The 19,423-nt window shown below is 39.4% G+C and overlaps 2 protein-coding genes across 2 annotated transcripts; one reads left to right on the top strand and one right to left on the bottom strand.

Annotated features, from left to right (window-relative positions):
* Positions 1-82: 82 nt before the first annotated feature.
* On the top strand, positions 83-5,011 carry LOC119772021 (heat shock protein 30-like). Its single transcript, XM_038268270.1, has 2 exons — positions 83-1,229; positions 4,863-5,011. The coding sequence occupies exon 1, from the start codon at positions 522-524 to the stop codon at positions 1,128-1,130; it is 609 nt and encodes a 202-aa protein (XP_038124198.1). The 5' UTR covers positions 83-521; the 3' UTR covers positions 1,131-1,229; positions 4,863-5,011.
* A 2,149-nt stretch (positions 5,012-7,160) lies between these two features.
* Positions 7,161-11,213, bottom strand: LOC119772038. The gene is made up of 3 exons (XM_038268308.1): positions 10,518-11,213; positions 9,198-9,851; positions 7,161-7,435 (listed from the first exon to the last, which is right to left on the bottom strand). The coding sequence occupies exons 1-3, from the start codon at positions 11,116-11,118 to the stop codon at positions 7,161-7,163; spliced, it is 1,530 nt and encodes a 509-aa protein (XP_038124236.1). The 5' UTR covers positions 11,119-11,213.
* Between the last annotated feature and the right edge of the window lie 8,210 nt (positions 11,214-19,423).

Genomic DNA, 19,423 nt, shown 5'->3' with positions numbered 1-19,423 from the left:
CATAAAAAAAAATCATATCATAGAAATTAATTTTGAAAGTTTTGTGGAATTAGCTTTTGGAAGAATTATAAATTCAGATTAATCTTAAAATAAAATCCTCTTAATCCTAAACACAGGACAACATTCAGTGAAAGGATTGCTTGGAATCTGGTGCATAGATGTTATTATTTAGAAACTTTTAAAACTATACTGTGTTCTGTTAATCACAGAAAAAATATTTAACACGTTTTATTTTCTATATTTGAAGAATAATTGGAAAGAAAAAGAAAAAAATAGGGAAATGATTGTTGGAGAAAGCTTAATTCGGAGTACCTAATAAAATATGTGAACGAGCTCCACCCAGTGGACTTCTGTGGTAATTACCAGAAACTTCCTGAAGCCTCTGGAGCGCCGCCTGCTAGAATATAAAGCTGAGACAGTTCCACTGACTGACAGAAAGAAACACAAGCAACACAGGAGAGAAGAGAAACCTGAAAAGAAGTTAATCTCAAAACAAGAACACTCAAAGCAAACAGGAGAAAATGCTGTGCTCTCATGGATTACCATCTGCCCTCAGTCCTTTCATGGACTTCTCCTGGCCTGTACGCAGCCTATGGCCAGAGGTCAGACCTCTGCTCTACCAGCAGGATCTCCTTCAACCAAACCTCCAGGATCTATGCAACAGTCTGCAGCTGATGGACAAACTTCAACACCAGATCCTGAAGGACACAGAGCCTTTCAGGAGCAGCGTGGCTCTGCAGCCAGTCTCCTACCAGCTGGACAAAGAGGGAGAGCACTTTGGCCTCACCCTGGATACTCAAGGCTTTTCTCCAGAAGAGCTGTCAGTCAGGCAGGTGGGCAGGAAGCTGAGAGTCAGTGGGAAGACAGAGAAGAAAGAAGAAAATGGGAAAGGCTCCTACTCTTACAGACTGCAGGAGTTCAGACAGGAGTTTGATCTGCCTGAAGGGGTGAATCCTGATAACGTCAACTGCTACCTTTCTCCAGATGGCAAGCTCCACATCCAGGCAGCTAAAGTTCCTTGTGTGGAGCCAGCTGAGAGAGAGCTGACTATCAAGAGGATCTCAGAGGAGGAAACACAGCAGAGTGTGTGTTCACCAGCAGAAGACAACCAATCAGAGACAGACAACTGATTATAGAACAAACCTGCAAACAAGGACTGACAAACATGTTGATGAGCCAATAGAATGATTATTCATTTCTTTATTAACTTATGGCCTTATGGAGATAAATTGCACTGCATGAAAAGTGGGATTTTCGTCAATATGCGGCACTGTAGATTGTCGTGGAACTTCAGGTTAGCGGCAGTTTACAACAATTTGCAGGCTTCGCCGAAAACTCCCGTAAATTGTCAGAAATTGACATGGACTTTCTTAGGCAGTGTTCCCCCCATGCCTCCCCCCCATGGAATTCTAGGGGAGGCTTTAACATGTAAATGAACATGCTGTGAGCTATACCAATGCAAATCAGGGTTGCAGGGGGGGTTTTACTCCAAGTGACATTTTTCTAAAAGGTAAGAAAATCTCTGATACAAAGAGATCAGGCTCAGTATAGCCTCTTACATTTTAGCTTGAATTGATTTATTTAATTAAAGTATAGAGACCAAAACAGATCTTTAGCTGACAGAGCAATACATTTAGAGCAGTAATTATAAAAAAAAATAATAATAATTGCATTTAAGATAAAAAATAAAATGTTGTCTGTCAATATGCTCAATTCACAATAACCTAAGTGGAAAAGTTTCAAGAAATGAGTCTGAGATGATTCACTTTATAACATGGCGCATTATCCTGTTGGAAGTAGCCATCAGAAGATTGGTACACTGTGGTCATAAGGTCCGGCCAGGTCAAGATCCGCAATTGCAATCGCACCAAACAGGAAAAGGAACATCGACAAATTCCGGTTCGTCAAATTAAAATATAGCAGCAACAGATCGGTGACTAGAAATTATAGCACATTTCTTATATATATATATATAAAAAAAAAAAAAAACTAACACCGTTTATTTAAATGATTGGATCCAAACTATTGGTTATTCACCAATGAGGAAGCAGATTTCTCATCTCCATCAAAATATTTATTTTATACCGAGGGACTTAAACTTTAATCAAATCCATTCAAAAGAAACTTCTTATTACAGGAATGAAAAGAGATGTTTGGGAGAAGAGAACAAGTTCATTCAAAAAAAGCAGTTTTGAATTATCCTTATCCCCGTTACAAAAATCTACAAAAATATAAATATATATTTAAGCGCTCACAGGGTTCATACAGGAATGAGTGACTCTAATTTAATGCTATTTGAAATGATTTTAATGCCATCAACAAGAACCATGTACACAAGTTATTAGTGTACATGAAATATGAAGGAGCTGTAAGCAGAGTTCCATGACTCCTGTATGTATGTAAACACACACACACACACATATATACGTATATATATATATATATATATCCTCTAGCTTTTTCTCCGCCTGGAGGGACATAATATATCTGACGAAATTGTTTTTATAAGCATTTTTTTATTAAAGAATTATAAATACTTCGATAAACATATTTAAATAATTTTAGTGCCAATTAAGGCCTTGATTTAAAAAAAAAAAAGAATAATTTTTTTAATTAAAACCCTGGTTCATCTCGCGCATGCTCTTTACGATCTCCAAGAAACTCATAGCGGCGCGGTCTCCAGCCACAGTGGAGGATGTATGCTTTGCTTTGTGCAGGCGGTCTGGAGCGTCTGGATTTCGGGGTAAAACTCCTCTTGGACGCGATTGCGACTCTGCATCGAACAAGACGAACTCAAAGAAGAGATGCTAGCGGTAAATATATGTTCGATTACTGCCTGCTAGGCTAAAAGCAGCCTAGCCTAAGCTACGGCTAATAGCAGCCTAGCCTAAAGCTACTGCTAACAGTAGCCTTGCTAGAACAAGCTTTATTAAAGTGTTTATTTATCTACCCGGCAAACGGGTAGATAAATAAGGATCTCACCGAATTTTGGAAGCTGCATCTCGTTCGTTACATTCGCCATCGTCCCTCTCATTGTCTGCACCTGCGCTTGGGTTCAGAAGCCTGTTAAAGTGCATTATTTTCAGAGCCCATAGACCATAAAGTTCCGAGACGCTGATTGGCCATTAAATTCACCTAGCAATAGTACATGATTGACAGATTCTCTGCAAATGTGGGGCTGTCTGATCACAGCCCCCAGAACAGAGACGGTAGGAGTCTGTCTGTGGAAATCCACAAATTAATGACAGTAGATAGGGAAATGTAGTTTATATAATTTGTTTTGCTTATAGGTACACAGTCTAGAGAGTAAAACTGACATTTATGAGTTAATTTCTAAAAATATATTTTACGTTTCTCTCTTCTTATCAGGGAGGGCGGTGCCCCAGCACCCCCTATGGGCCGGCCGCCACTGCAACTCGGAGACTAATTGCAGGCGCTATGAACCGCAGCAAGGGTAAGATTTAAAGAATATGCTTTCATTCTGCGGTAAAAGGCAATGGATACGGATAGATACCGATCATAGCTTTACATTTTGTTTTCACAGACTACTGTCGCCTCACAATGAGGCGGTGACCTCCTATTTGCTCAGAGCCATATCAGCAAGTCCAGATTTGCACGATGTTGATAAAGACAACATTGTGTGTAAGTGACTTGTTTTAATGTTTTCTCCTTCCTTGTTACTGTGACTTGCGTTTGATTTTTTATTTATACCACTCTCATTTAATTGTTTTCCAGCTGCCTGTAAGACGTATTTTCAGACGGTACGCAGGAGCTTCAGATATACGCAGCCAGCCAACACGCTGCGTGCGGAGGCAATCTGCTCGGAGTCGGGCCAGAAGAAAGAGGGTAAGACTTTATTTGGTGACTATTTTTCAGGTGCATTAATAGATGTGTTGTGTCCATACGCAGTGCGCTGATTCATTGTTTTTTTTTTCAGCTGCTGAAAGCGAGGCAGAGTGTGCTGGCAGATGAGGAAGTGGAACTCTGGAAGTCCGCCGTCATCTGCGGTGTCTCTGGATGGATTGTACGGTCGCCGCCATTTCGTAGGCCGGATCTCACTGAACTCTGTGTTAAGCTGCAGTCCCGGTTAGAAGCGATGCCGAAGTACAGGGCCACGCACAGTAGGCGTCTGCACATCAGACCTGCCTCGGAGGGAATGCTGCCAGTTACCTCCAACCCCGAGGAAGCAAACGGACCGTTCACGGACTTTTAATTTTTAGAAACGCATGTGTTTGGATACGCGTTGTATATAGTTGTGTGTGTTTTAATAAAACTCTTTCTTTGCATAAACAGCTTCCTGGCAAATGTTCATTTCCTGTATAAATTCATTCATGTCCTTGATGGTAGCATAATAATTGTGTAGTAGTGTAGGATAACATAAATACACACCATATGAATGAATAAATATATGAATGAATAAATATATATATATATGAATAAATATATATATGTAAATTTATATGTAAATATATATATATGCCAACCAATCACGAGCGACTTTACTTGTTTAAAAAGAAGTGGTTCCGTCCAATACTCAGTAAGAAAATTAAAGCCTGGCGTGGCCACGTGTGGTTTTGCTGCCAATCACGAGCGATTTCATTTGTTTGAGAATAGTGGTTTCAGCCAATACTGAGAAGGTTATTCAAGCCAGACCTGGCCAGCCGCGCGGGTTTGCTGCATTCATATGCTAATTAGGGTCATTAGTACAGCTGATCGCTCTCCACATACGTCAGAGTCCGTTTCCGACAATTTGTGGCACGACAAACGCGGACAAGCACGGGTTGCAAATTGTCGGAAACTGACGAAAATCAGGCAGATCTGCGGGGGTTTACGGGGACGAAAATCTCACTTTTCATGCAGTGTTGATATTTTGTACTTTATTTTTAAAGAATGATATATGTAAAATAAATAAAATGTAAAAAGTAAATTGTTCTAGAAGTGTTTTATTGAGTCTCCTTGCAGACCAGTTCTTCAGGTGCACATGCTTTCTTGGTAATACAAAGGGTTTGTTCTATATTTGCAAGGATGAGTGTCAGTGGGTTACTATCACCACTTTCACATTTTAGTAAAAGAAACCACCAATAGTATTCAAATATGAACTGTATCAAGCGTAGATATAACTGGGAGGAAGATTAGTGTGAGGGTGAATACAGAGGTCAATTAAAAGCTGACCAGTTAAGGCAACGGCAAACCTCAACCACAACTACAGCACCAGGAATTGTTAAAAATCAATATGCATGTAATTACCAGATAAGACGGATCATAAAGCACTAAAATGAAATATATCACACTCACCATAGATGCTGATTATTTATAAACAAAATCCATCCTTCTGTCTTTACGGAGGATGATATATCTCCTTTTAGTATCAGCCATTGAGGCCAGAAAACTTTTTAAAAACCAAATCTAAAATGCAGATTTTTGCTAGCTTAAATTGGCTGTAAACATTTTGCTCTAATGGACCAAACAAAGGAGAGAAAATGGTGACGTAGGGGTGGGCCCTGTAGCTGTCCCTATGGGGAATATCCAAAATCTGATTGGTTGAAGAAAACATTCCTCTCATATTAAGATCACCAGATCTGATCCAAAAGAGAAAATCCTGTTGGACGAGGTCGTAGCATTTAGCTCTCATTGAAAGTCAATGGGAATAATCACACCTAACACGATTTTGCACAAGGCGGCTTACATGGCTCCACTGAGAAAGACCCTACGTCTATTTTAGTTGGACTACACAGCAATTTAGCCGCCATTTCATCGGTCTGACACCAAGAGAGACGAGGTTACAAAGTACAACACATCAGCTTTGGGGGAAAATACAAATTCAAAAAAATCTGTTAATTGCACAGGAAAAAGGTCAATTTTTTGAGTCGCACATCACGTATATAGTAAGCGGGACAGACTTGTGCAAAACAATGAATAATACATTACAAAATAATACTTCTTTCACAATAATTCAGCAGGACAGAGAACTGATAAAGCAGTGATCCTGTTTGAGCCTAGCAAAAACCCAGAGGGATACAAAGCACAGTTTATTAATCTTATTAAAAAAAAGAGCTCAAGGAGGAGAAAAACAGATTTAATAAAATAGAGATCCTCTTTGAGCCTCACAAAAAAGAAATAACCAGGGGCAGACGGAGCAGGTAAGCGCAGCATATCTCTCTCACCTCTTAAAAAACAAAAAAGAAAAACTTTGATAAACTTCTCAGTTCTCTCTGAGAATCACCTCTCTCTGCCTCAGACAGCATATCAACCGCCTCAGACAGTTTATTGCTGTGTTGTTCTTTTTTTTAGATGTAGATCTCTTTATGTTTTTAATCTATCTGTTCTTTTTTGAGATGCTGCACAGACTCGTTAAGTGGGGCTTTGGTTTATAGAAAGTGCTGTTTTTCTTTTTTTACTTTAAAAAACAACAATTTATTAATCATTTTTCATAATCTCTCCAAGTCAGATGTCGGAAATTGTACAGCACAGAGACAGAAATGAAAAATAAAATTGTTCAGATCTGCTCACCCTGCTTATTTGAGGCCTCTCTATACACAGTCAGTGGCCTTTAGGGTATTGTTTGGTAGATTGTTTTTACAAATTAATGCAGTTGGATAGAAGAAAAATAAAGGCTTAGGTTATAAATGTAGGCTACATATCTATGGTTGGAGGGATCTGCGCACTCAGAGTGAACCCTCCTTGTACAGTGGAACTGTTTGATGAAAACAAGCAATGCTGAGAACTGCTCCACCATGCAGCCCAATAGTATTTGGTATTGAGCAATGGGTTGGCTTTTTGATAATAACTGAAACAACTTTTTTTTTATTTCTTTTAATGGTTTTGTTTGTTGGATTTATAAAACTTTTGATGTTTTTTTTTGTTGCTATACGGTTTTCTACCAGGGTGGGGGGAGCCGGAGTGCCCGGAGAGAACCCACACTCAAAGCCCTAATTAATATGTAAAGGGCTTTGAGTTTGCTTTTTTGAGAGGAGTGTAATTATATATATATATTATATATTTTTATGTATATATATATATATATATATATATATATATATATATATATATATATATATATATATATGAATATATAAAAAAAACAAAAAAAAATAAAATAAAAACAAAAAAATATAAAAATATGTATATAAAAACATTAGATTAGTTAAGAACCCTTGTCATTACTGCAAGTCCTCCATTGGTGCAACCTTATTTTTCTTTTTAAAGCAAATATTCCACCACCTTCTGATTCGACAACAAGATCTCTCAATGCAGTCGTTAAGTATAGGGAAAAAGGTGGTTGAATAAGCTTCACTTGGATTTACTGTCTCAGGATCTTTTGCTGTCCCATATACCTGAGAGGAGCTCTTAAGCAGCACATGTTTTGCAAGGTCTTCAAAGATGAGTTCTATGACAGTAATCATTGTTTCTCTGATGGTATCCAGTTGCTGGTAAACTGCAGCAGGAATATTTGCCAATGGTTTTTCGATAAAATTGTCAAAGGTTCTTACCAGTTCATTAATCACTACTTGCTTAAGGAGATCCAATTGCTCTGCTGGCATAGATGCAATTTTGTTGTAAACATCCATATCCATTTGAATACCCTTCTTAAGCAGCATAAGTTTGCCTTTTGTAAAGTCTTCAAAGAGGAGTTCTATGAGAGAAATCATTATTTCTCTGATGGTATCCAATTGCTTGTAGACCTCAGCAGGAATATTTGCCATGGGTTTTTTGGTAAAATTGTCAAAGGTTCTTACCAGTTCACTAATCGTTGTTTGTTTAAAGAGATCAAATTGCGCAGCTGGCATAGATGCAGTTTTGCTGTAGACAGCCAGTGTTGGGCACGTTACTTTGAAAAAGTAATTAGTTATAGTTACTAGTTACTTCTCCCAAAAAGTAACTGAGTTACTAACTGAGTTACTCCACAATAAAAGTAACTAGTTACTAGTAAAAGTAACTATTGCGTTACTTTTGCGTTTACGTTCGCTCTATTCAGCTGGCTTTCCAAAGCCAGCTGAATAGAGCGAACGACAAAGACAAGAACCTGCAGAGAGTTTTGCATTTATTGCAACTCAACGTAAATGACATCAGGGGGGAACGCGATGTGAAGTTTTATAACAGGGCATTCAGATCTGGTGAGTATATGGAATTAATAACTGGGGATGTCTAATTCTGAAATCCTGTGTACTGCAACATCTATCTATCTATCTATCTATCTATCTATCTATCTATCTATCTATCTATCTATCTATCTATCTATCTATCTATCTATCTATCTATCTATCTATCTATCTATCTATCTATCTATCTATCTATCTATCTATCTATCTATCTATCTATCTATCTATCTATACTCTGTGTGTGACATAAAATATGGATCTCCATCCCTGCCACAAAGGCCATCAAATAATGTTTAAAATAAAAAATACAGTAGGTTGAGAAGGCAGAGTATCCATCCATCCATCCATCCGTCCATCCATCCATCCATCCATCCATCCATATTTCTCCCTTTCTCCATATAGGCTATCATTTGATCGTTCACGTTCTCCATAGTTCTCCTGTGGCGCGAGCACAGGGCGACTGTTGCGCGCCTTTAGCGAGCATGCGCGTTTCCTGTCGCGTGTGCGGTGATTCGTGCCGCCTGCGCTGTGCGGAGATGCAGGGGAAACCGTATGTGATGGGGAAACGCAGCTCGACCTAACGCCGGTATTTCCATGTGGAAAACGCTGTTTTGCTGCTGAAGTCATCCTCACTCTCCATCTCTCTGTGTATCTGTACGTTAACACCCACCAGCGGAGACACCCGCCTACCCAACTGACAGACGGAATCTCACTATACATCAGCCTTTCTCATCCTCCCCTCTCTCATGACAAGGCGCGCACCTCTGGATGACCTAAAAATAATCTTTAATATCTCTTAAACAAAAGTAGCACAAACAATATTTTTTTCTGCACAAATCTTCACTAACGTTGCACTAACCATTCAGTCTATTTGCAGAGTTTTTTGACGTGGGTGGGGTGTCAGCTTCACGCAGCTGCGCACGAGTCCTATCATGAAAAAAGGTTCATTGTGCGACCTGAGTAACGCGCAGTAACGGGGTGTCTGCAATGGTAACTGCGTTATAGTTACAGTCAAAGTAATTAGTTAGATTACTCGTTACTAAAACAAGGTAACGGCGTTAGTAACGTCGTTACTTTCAACGCCGTTAGTCCCATCACTGTAGACAGCCATATCCATTTGATTGCGCTTCTGTCCAGTATGCTCTCCTTTTATGGGTAAGGCCATCTTACTTATAGGTCTAAACTCTGTTTTAATCTCCTCTGGTTGAAATCCTCCAGTTTCTGCCTCACACATTGATTTTGTACTGAAAGAACTGAGGTCTGATTCTGCTGCAGCTGATTTTGTGCTATTCTCTTCAGACTGTGGTGAGGGCACATTGCAAGGTTTCACTTTAATAAGTGTGCCAAGTGTCTTGGTCTTGATTAATTTCCCTTCATCTCCACTTTGTTCTGATGAATCCACATCCAGAGGACAGAGTTTGGATATTAATTGGTCTGATGCGGTGTAATTCAACTCTTTAGTAGTTGGGGAAGGCATGCCACTTGCCATCTCAGTAAGTTTAACCACAGTTTGGATCTCCTCTGGTACCAGTCGTCCAATTTCATCCTCACGCCTTGAATTTGTTTTGAAAGACCTGAGGTCAGATACTGTGGCAGCCGATGTTGTGCTATTCAGTTCATTCTGTGGTGAGGGCACATTGCAAGGTTTCACTTGAATCAGTGTGCCCAGTGTCTTGGTCTTATTCAGCTTTGAAGCTGTTGGTAAAATAGATGTTGCTTGGGAACTTGACTGAGGGGATATTTCTGGAATACCTGACTGTCCAAATGTCTCAGAAGTGTCATCCCCATTACTTTGGTAGAAAGTATGATCTACCTCAGACCCTGTGATGAGTTCCTCATTGGCAGGTAATATTTCAGCACATTCATCTCGTGTTGTGGAATTATCTTGGGAACTTAATTCAAGTGATGAATTTAAAGATTCGCTTGTACTGCTTCTGTACGATGTCAAATCTTCTGAGTCATTTTTTCCTTTTTGCGTTCCTTTTTCAAGAGCTATGTTTTTTCTGCTCCCCTTAAAGATATGTTCCCTCCTTTGAAAGGTTTTAGAGGGTTTGCATTTTGATTTCTTAACTTTTGTATCTGGTGAGTTTGTGTCCGGGGTAGATGAAGATTCTCCTTGTGAAATTTTTGGATCCTTTGGTAATACAAAATGACGTGTCTTTACTAGACGTTTGTGCCTTGGTCCACTGCAATCCGATTCAGAAGATTCCTTATGAGATGTGTTTTCACCTGAGTCCTTAGCTTCAGTTGAATCTGTCAAAGAAGAATCTTCTTGAACTCCACACAGTAGATCAGAGGAAGGTTTTTTAGTCTCCTCCAATTTGAATTCATCCATTCGACCCTTGCTAATCATCTCTAAATTAACAGGGCAGACATCACTTAAAACAGCAGATGGACTTGAAGATATTTCTGGAATACCTGACTCTCCAAATGTCTCAGAAGTGTCATGCCCATTACTTTGGTTGAAAGTATGGTCTATCTCACACTCTGTGATGATTTCCTCATTAGCAGGTAATATTTCAGCACATTCATCTTGTATTGTGGAATTATCTTGGGAACTTAATTCAAGTGATGACTGGAAAGATACAATTGTACTGCTTCTGTACGATGTCACATCTTCTGAGTCATTTTTTCTTTTTTGCGTTCCTTTTTCAAGAACTATGTTTTTTGTACTGTCCTTAAATACAGATGTCATCCTTTGAAAGAAGGCTTTAAAGGGTTTGCGTTTGGATTTCTTAACTTTTGTATCTGGGGAGTTTGTGTCTGGGGTAGATGATTCTCCTTGTGAAATTTTTGGATCCTTTGGTAATACAAAATGACGTGTCTTTACTAGACGTTTGTGCCTTGGTCCATTGCAATCCGATTCAGAAGATTCCTTATGAGATGTGCTTTCACCTGCGTCCATAGCTTCAGTTGAATCTGTCAAAGAAGAATCTTCTTGAACTCCACACAGTAGATCAGAGGAAGGTTTTTTAGTCTCCTCCAATTTGAATTCATCCATTCGACCCTTGCTAATCATCTCTAAATTAACAGGGCAGACATCACTTAAAACAGCAGATGGACTTGAAGATATTTCTGGAATACCTGACTCTCCAAATGTCTCAGAAGTGTCATGCCCATTACTTTGGTTGAAAGTATGGTCTATCTCACACTCTGTGATGATTTCCTCATTAGGAGGTAATATTTCAGCACATTCATCTTGTATTGTGGAATTATCTTGGGAACTTAATTCAAGTGATGACTGGAAAGATACAATTGTACTGCTTCTGTACGATGTCACATCTTCTGAGTCATTTTTTCCTTTTTGCGTTCCTTTTTCAAGAGCTATGTTTTTTCTGCTCCCCTTAAAGATATGTTCTCTCCTTTGAAAGGTTTTAGAGGGTTTGCATTTTGATTTCCTAACTTTTGTATCTGGTGAGTTTGTGTCTGGTGTAGATGAAGATTCTCCTTGTGAAATTTTTGGATCCTTTGGTAATACAAAATGACGTGTCTTTACTAGACATTTGTGCCTTGGTCCACTGCAATCCAATTCAGAAGATTCTTTATGAGATGTGCTTTCACCTGCGTCCGTAGCTTCAGTTGAATCTGTCAAAGAAGAATCTTCTTGAACTCCACACATTAGATCAGGGGAAGGTTTTTTAGTCTCCTTTAATTTGAATTCATCCATTCCAACCTTGCTAATCATCTCTAAATTAACAGGGCAGACATCACTTAAAAAGGCAGATGGACTTGGAGATGTTTCTTCAATAGTTGACTTCCCAAATGAATCAGAACTTAACTCAAGTGATGAATTTAATGATTCACTTGTACTGCTTCTGTACGATGTCAAATCTTCTGAGTCATTTTCTCCTTTTTGCGTTCCTTTTTCAAGAGCTATGTTTTTTCTGCTCCCCATAAAGATATGTTCCCTCCTTTGAAAGGTTTTAGAGGGTTTGCATTTTGATTTCTTAACTTTTGTATCTGGTGAGTTTGTGTCTGGGGTAGATGAAGATTCTCCTTGTGAAATTTTTGGATCCTTTGGTAATACAAAATGATGTGTCTTTACTAGACGTTTGTGCCTTGGTCCACTGCAATCCGATTCAGAAGATTCCTTATGAGATGTGTTTTCACCTGAGTCCTTAGCTTCAGTTGAATCTGTCAAAGAAGAATCTTCTTGAACTCCACACAGTAGATCAGAGGAAGGTTTAGTCTCCTCCAATTTGAATTCATCCATTCGACCCTTGCTAATCATCTCTAAATTAACAGGGCAGACATCACTTAAAACAGCAGATGGACTTGAAGATATTTCTGGAATACCTGACTCTCCAAATGTCTCAGAAGTGTCATGCCCATTACTTTGGTTGAAAGTATGGTCTATCTCACACTCTGTGATGATTTCCTCATTAGCAGGTAATATTTCAGCACATTCATCTTGTATTGTGGAATTATCTTGGGAACTTAATTCAAGTGATGACTGGAAAGATACAATTGTACTGCTTCTGTACGATGTCACATCTTCTGAGTCATTTTTTCCTTTTTGCTTTCCTTTTTCAAGAGCTATGTTTTTTCTGCTCCCCTTAAAGATATGTTCTCTCCTTTGAAAGGTTTTAGAGGGTTTGCATTTTGATTTCTTAACTTTTGTATCTGGTGAGTTTGTGTCTGGGGTAGATGAAGATTCTCCTTGTGAAATTTTTGGATCCTTTGGTAATACAAAATGACGTGTCTTTACTAGACGTTTGTGCCTTGGTCCACTGCAATCCAATTCAGAAGATTCTTTATGAGATGTGCTTTCACCTGCGTCCATAGCTTCAGTTGAATCTGTCAAAGAAGAATCTTCTTGAACTCCACACATTAGATCAGGGGAAGGTTTTTTAGTCTCCTTTAATTTGGATTCATCCATTCCAACCTTGCTAATCATCTCTAAATTAACAGGGCAGACATCACTTAAAAAGGCAGATGGACTTGGAGATGTTTCTTCAATAGTTGACTTCCCAAATGAATCAGAACTTAACTCAAGTGATGAATTTAATGATTCACTTGTACTGCTTCTGTATCTGTACGATGTCAAATCTTCTGAGTCATTTTCTCCTTTTTGCGTTCCTTTTTCAAGAGCTATGTTTTTTCTGGTCCCCATAAAGATACACTATATTGCCAAAAGTATTTGCTCACCCATCCAAATTATTGGAATCAGGTGTTCCAATCACTTCCATGGCCACAGGTGTATAAATTCAAGCACCTAGGCATGCAGACTGTTTTTACAAACATTTGTGAAAGAATGGGTCGCTCTCAGAAGCTCAGTGAATTCCAGCGTGGAACTGTGATAGGATGCCACCTGTGCAACAAATCCAGTCGTGAAATTTCCTCGCTCCTAAATATTCCACAGTCAACTGTCAGCTGTATTATAAGAAAATGGAAGTGTTTGGGAACGACAGCAACTCAGCCACGAAGAGGTAGGCCACGTAAACTGACGGAGCGGGGTCAGCGGATGCTGACGCGCATAGTGCGAAGAGGTCGCCAACTTTCTGCAGAGTCAATCACTACAGACCTCCAAACTTCATGTGGCCTTCAGATTAGCTCAAGAACAGTGCGCAGAGAGCTTCATGGAATGGGTTTCCATGGTCGAGCAGCTGCATCCAAGCCATACATCACCAAGTGCAATGCAAAGCGTCGGATGCGGTGGTGTAAAGCACGCCGCCACTGGACTCTAGAGCAGTGGAGACGCGTTCTCTGGAGTGACGAATCGCGCTTCTCCATCTGGCAATCTGATGGACGGGTCTGGGTTTGGCGGTTGCCAGGAGAACGGTACTTGTCTGACTGCATTGTGCCAAGTGTAAAGTTTGGTGGAGGGGGGATTATGGTGTGAGGTTGTTTTTCAGGAGCTGGGCTTGGCCCCTTAGTTCCAGTGAAAGGAACTCTGAATGCTTCAGCATACCAAGACATTTTGGACAATTCCATGCTCCCAACTTTGTGGGAACAGTTTGGAGCTGGCCCCTTCCTCTTCCAACATGACTGTGCACCAGTGCACAAAGCAAGGTCCATAAAGACATGGATGACAGAGTCTGGTGTGGATGAACTTGACTGGCCTGCACAGAGTCCTGACCTCAACCCGATAGAACACCTTTGGGATGAATTAGAGCGGAGACTGAGAGCCAGGCCTTCTCGTCCAACATCAGTGTGCGACCTCACAAATGCGCTTCTGGAAGAATGGTCAAAAATTCCCATAAACACACTCCTAAACCTTGTGGACAGCCTTCCCAGAAGAGTTGAAGCTGTTCTAGCTGCAAAGGGTGGACCGACGTCATATTGAACCCTATGGATTAGGAACGGGATGTCACTTAAGCTCATATGTGAGTCAAGGCAGGTGAGCAAATACTTTTGGCAATATAGTGTATGTTCCCTCCTTTGAAAGGTTTTAGAGGGTTTGCATTTTGATTTCTTAACTTTTGTATCTGGTGAGTTTGTGTCTGGGGTAGATGAAGATTCTCCTTGTGAAATTTTTGGATCCTTTTGTAATACAAAGTGATGTGTCTTCATAAGACGTTTGTGCCTTGGTCCACTGCAATCCAATTCAGAAGATTCCTTATGAGATGTGTTGTCACTTTCTGAGTTCGTAATTTCATTTGAATCTGTCAAAGAAAACTCCTCTTGATCAGTAAAGTCAAAGAAGGTTTTAGAGGATTTGTTGTTTTTTTCAGGCATTGCTAAGATGGTTAAAAATTTAAAAAAAAAACTCCTTTCTTCAAGCTTCTAAGATCTGTTCACACCGACTTCCGGTCTGTATGTGTATGGTCCAACAGTTTAAATTTTAGAATGCAAGTCTGTGGGTGGAGTTCTTTAACTGTCAGAGTTCTGAATTTAGAATGCAAGTCTCTGGGCGGAGTTCTTTAACTGTCAGACTTTTAAATTTAGAATGCAAGTCTATGGGTGGAGTTCTTTAACTGTCAGAGTTCTAAATTTAGAATTCAAGTCTGTGGGCGGAGTTCTTTAACTGTCAGAGTTCTGAATTTAGAATGCAAGTCTCTGGGCGGAGTTCTTTAACTGTCAGACTTTTAAATTTAGAATGCAAGTCTGTGGGCGGAGTTCTTTAACTGTCAGAGTTCTAAATTTAGAATGCAAGTCTGTGGGCGGAGTTCTTTAACTGTCGGAGTTCTAAATTTAGAATGCAAGTCTGTGGGCGGAGTTCTTTAACTGTCAGAGTGTGTGCTCTAGCTTTAAAGCCGTTCTGGTTTTTCCTAACAAAGTCTTCTCACTCCCTAATTTTTCACTCAATTTAAATAAACTATACATCAAAACGTATTAATTTTTCAGGAAATGTAACCCTAATTTGTGTGGGATTTACAGTTTTCCTGCAGTTTGGCCCAGACCACGATGAAGTCACACTCCCCCCCAATAGAAATCCAATGAGAGTTTCCAAAATTCACAGCCGAAAATCCAAAACAACAAATGTTTTCATATCGTTGCCACTTCTCAACTATTTGATGTACAAACACAAAATTATGTAAAGAACATTTTTAGACCCTTCTATCGCTCAACACATACTTTTATCCATTTTTCAAATTTTGCCAAATTTCCTCTTTTTTCACAGAGTGCTGTGTCTTTTCAAAAACATTTTGAACAAAAAAAGCTTCTTTCCCCAATCCATCCTGAATTAAACAATTCAAGAATCATATCGACACACCTTGTTATGCCAGAGTTATAGGCATTTGTTCTGCAGGACATCATACAGGCAATTAAGCTAGAAAGCAATGCCAGAGGGTAGCTTAACAACACCTCACTGCCACTCTCAAACTGTTTGATGTACAAACATGAAACTTTGGAGATATCATCATCAGGCACTTTTAGCACTCACTTTGAAGGAATTTTTTGATATCATGTATGGTTGGGCCGTGCAGCTAGTTTGTTCGGGGGCGCTAAATTTCCAGCTGAAATCTTTCAAACTGACCCCCTTTATTACATTGTTACCATGGCAACATAATTTTAAATATGAAAGTTGTTAAATTTGATCATTAACGCCTGCTGATTCATACAGTCTAGAAATGATTTCTGTATTTATGATGGTTCTAGATCTATTAACCATAGTTCAACACAAACTTGTACAAATTTTTGCCAATTTTCCTCCTTTTTCACAGAGTGCTGTGTCTTTACAAAAACATTTTGAACAAAAACAGCCCCAAAGATTCGTTCCCCTATCCTGTTGTGAATTAAAAAGTGTAAGAATAACACCCGTATGACTTACTATGCCAGAGTTATAGGCATTTGTTTGGCAGGACATCAGACATTAAACGGTGGCTAAACAACACATCACTGACTCTTCCAAAGTGTTTGATTTACAAACATGAAACTTGGTACATGTAATCATAAGACCTGTCTAGCACTCTCATTTAAGGGATTTTTTTGATATCATGTATGGTTTGGCCTTGGAGCTACTTTGTTCCGGGGCTTCTATTCCGTCCAATTTTTTTAACAGAAATCTTTGAAAAAACGACCCTTTTTATGAGTTTTTTGTAGAAACATGAAAGTTGGTATAATCGTTCCTCAAAGCCAGCTGATTGTCACAATTAAACAACATATCAGTATCTACTATACTTTTTTATTTTTTAACCATAATTCAACAACATTTTTTACTAATATGCACATTTTGCCAATTTTGCTCTTTTTTCACAGAGTATCATGTCTGTTTAAAAATATTTTGCACAAAAGCAGCTCTAACACATCGTTCCCCTATCTGTCCTGATATGAAAAGTGAAAGCATTACATCAATCAAGGATGAGGGAGGTGTTTGGTCTCCATCTCCCGATATGCTCTCTCCTGTGTCCGACCTTTCAGACATTTCGACATCTTTTTCTGAATGCAACACTGTAGCATGGCATAGACAATTCACGTTTTCAGTTTGACGAACACCTGCTTGCTTCTGATGACTTCCTTTGGCATCAGTACAAATTAGACGAATAGCTAACCAATGTGTTTTTGCATTATACAACCCATCCAGTTAGACTAGATTTCACTAGGTGTGGATGGCGCCAATGATCTTCATTGGATGGCGCACATGACATGAAATAAATATTTATAAACATTAAACCAGGGGTAACCAATTAAAAATAAGTGGGGTCTGAAAAAGAAAATCATCAACCAGTAAAGGTCCGGAGACATGTACAATGATCTGTTCCTTTAAACAGAATTTAACACTGAAATAAAATTAGGTCTTATACATTGAATTAAAAAAAAATCCATTTTAAAATGTAAATTGTTTTTTGCACTAGAGAACAACAATCTTTCAGTATATAGTGAATTCAATCTGAAAAACTCACAGAGAGAGAAAGATGCAATTAGAAGAGTTTATTGATACAATAGTTTGAACTTTGGCGCTCAGGCCTCGGCAGGAAACATAAATGCTGGTTTATACTTTAATGCAGATAAACTGATGTATGAGAATAAGGATATTCCCCCCGGGCCTGAAACTGGTGGTGGAGTTTAGATAGGTGAAGTTTGGTTAATCCATAGAGGCTGGTATACAGGGTGATGCTTGAGTTAGATGTCACTGAATGAACAAAGTTTGCATAAACTGTCCATGAAGAGCAAGCATGAAGCGACTGTGGAGAGAAAAAACTCCCCTTTGGGAAGAAATCTCTGGCAGAACCAGGCTCAACGTGGCGGTCTTCTGCCGGACCGTTTAAAGTGACAGGGAACTCCATGAAAGTCTGGAGGGAGTACACACTGGAGGTGAGGTTGAAGGAGCATCGAGGAGGAGTCGGATGAGCTTACTACAATGGTGGAGAAGGGGATGGAGGTGGGTTGTCTGAATCAAAGTCCGACATAGGAGCGATGGATCTTGCGCTTGTTGAAGAGCAGGCCTAGAGATGATTTGGAGTGGCTTTAAGTAGAGTGCTGGAAGATGATTGGGCATCAAGGAAAGTGGCTTGAAGCGGGTTGGCTGCGTCGGAGGCGGATCAGCCTCAGATTGAATGGAAGTAATCAGAGTTTCTTCAGTTGAATTTCCGCCTTAGCTTCATTTTCCTGATTCACATATTTTTTTTTTAAATAAGAGCAGTGGGCTTTAGGCTACCCTGTAAGGTTTTAAACCTGGGCTTGAAGGTAGACAAAGCCATTCTCAAGCACATATCAAGGTGCTCATTTTGAGCCTGAATCCATATTTATTTTTGATTCTGTTTATGGTGGAAAATCCTGCTTCAAAGCAGCAGGTTGAGCCAAACATACTCAAACTATGCAGGGTCCGCTCCGGTCCGGCCAGGTCAAGATCCGTTATTGCAATCGCATCAAACAGGGAAAAGAACGGCGAGAAGATCCGGTTCGTCAAATTAAAATATAGTAACAACAGCTTGGTAATTACAAATTAGAGCATAATTTTATATATTTCAAAAAGCTAACACCGTTTATTTAAAAGATTGGATGCAAACTATTGGTACTTCAACAGACCAGGTAGCAGATTTCTCATCTCCATCAGAAACTGCACATATGCTGGATGGAGATTTTTTTAATAGCCTATGTCATCTTAAATTAAGCGTTAATTTCTGAATGTCTTGCTCCTATGATTTTAATGATAATATCGCGCATGCTCTCCTCGAGCTCCGAGGATAAGTGGGAGCGTAGTAATACAGGAGGAACAGCGGAGGCTGTAGGCTTTGCTTTGTGCAGGAGGTCTGGATGGGTGCGGAGTGGTGAAAGAGGATGTGGGATTTTTCGGTAACAGGAGAAGAGGCGCAAGTGATGTTTAGACACAGTCGTCAGACAATATGTGGTAATTTATAAATGTTTTAAATCAGGTTGGGTCCGGATTAGCCAGCAGGTGGGTCCGGATCCAGACCGTGGTCCGCTAATCTGTGACCTCTGCATTAAACTGAAGCCAAGAGTAACAAGTAATGTTTGTTTTGAAAATGTAAGAAATAGAAAGTACAGATACTTGTGTGAAAATGTAATGAGTATAAGTCAGAAGTAGGAAGAAAAATAAGTAATGGAGTAAAGTATAGATACCTGAAAAGGGTACTTAAGTACAGTAACAAAGTATTTTTTACTTCGTTGCTTGACACATCTGCTTTTTATGCCAGAATTATAGGTGTTTGTTCGGCACAAGATCGCACATTTTTTAAAGCAAAGGATAATAAGGCGAGACAGTGGCTCATCAACACATGGCTGCCTGTCTCAAACTGTTTGTACAAACATGAAACCTGGTACTTTTCATCATCAGATGTGTCACTCACATTGAAGGAACATTGTTGATATCATGTGTGGTTTAGCCATGCAACTAGTTTGTTCGGGGGCATATAATCAGTAAAATATCCAACTGAAATCTTTCAAAATTATCCCCTTTTTTACATTGTTACCATGGC

Source organism: Cyprinodon tularosa, unplaced genomic scaffold (assembly GCF_016077235.1).
Source record: "Cyprinodon tularosa strain WSP-4 unplaced genomic scaffold, ASM1607723v1 ctg7, whole genome shotgun sequence".
NCBI lineage: Eukaryota > Metazoa > Chordata > Actinopteri > Cyprinodontiformes > Cyprinodontidae > Cyprinodon > Cyprinodon tularosa.
This window is presented reverse-complemented; position numbering and strand designations above follow the sequence as displayed.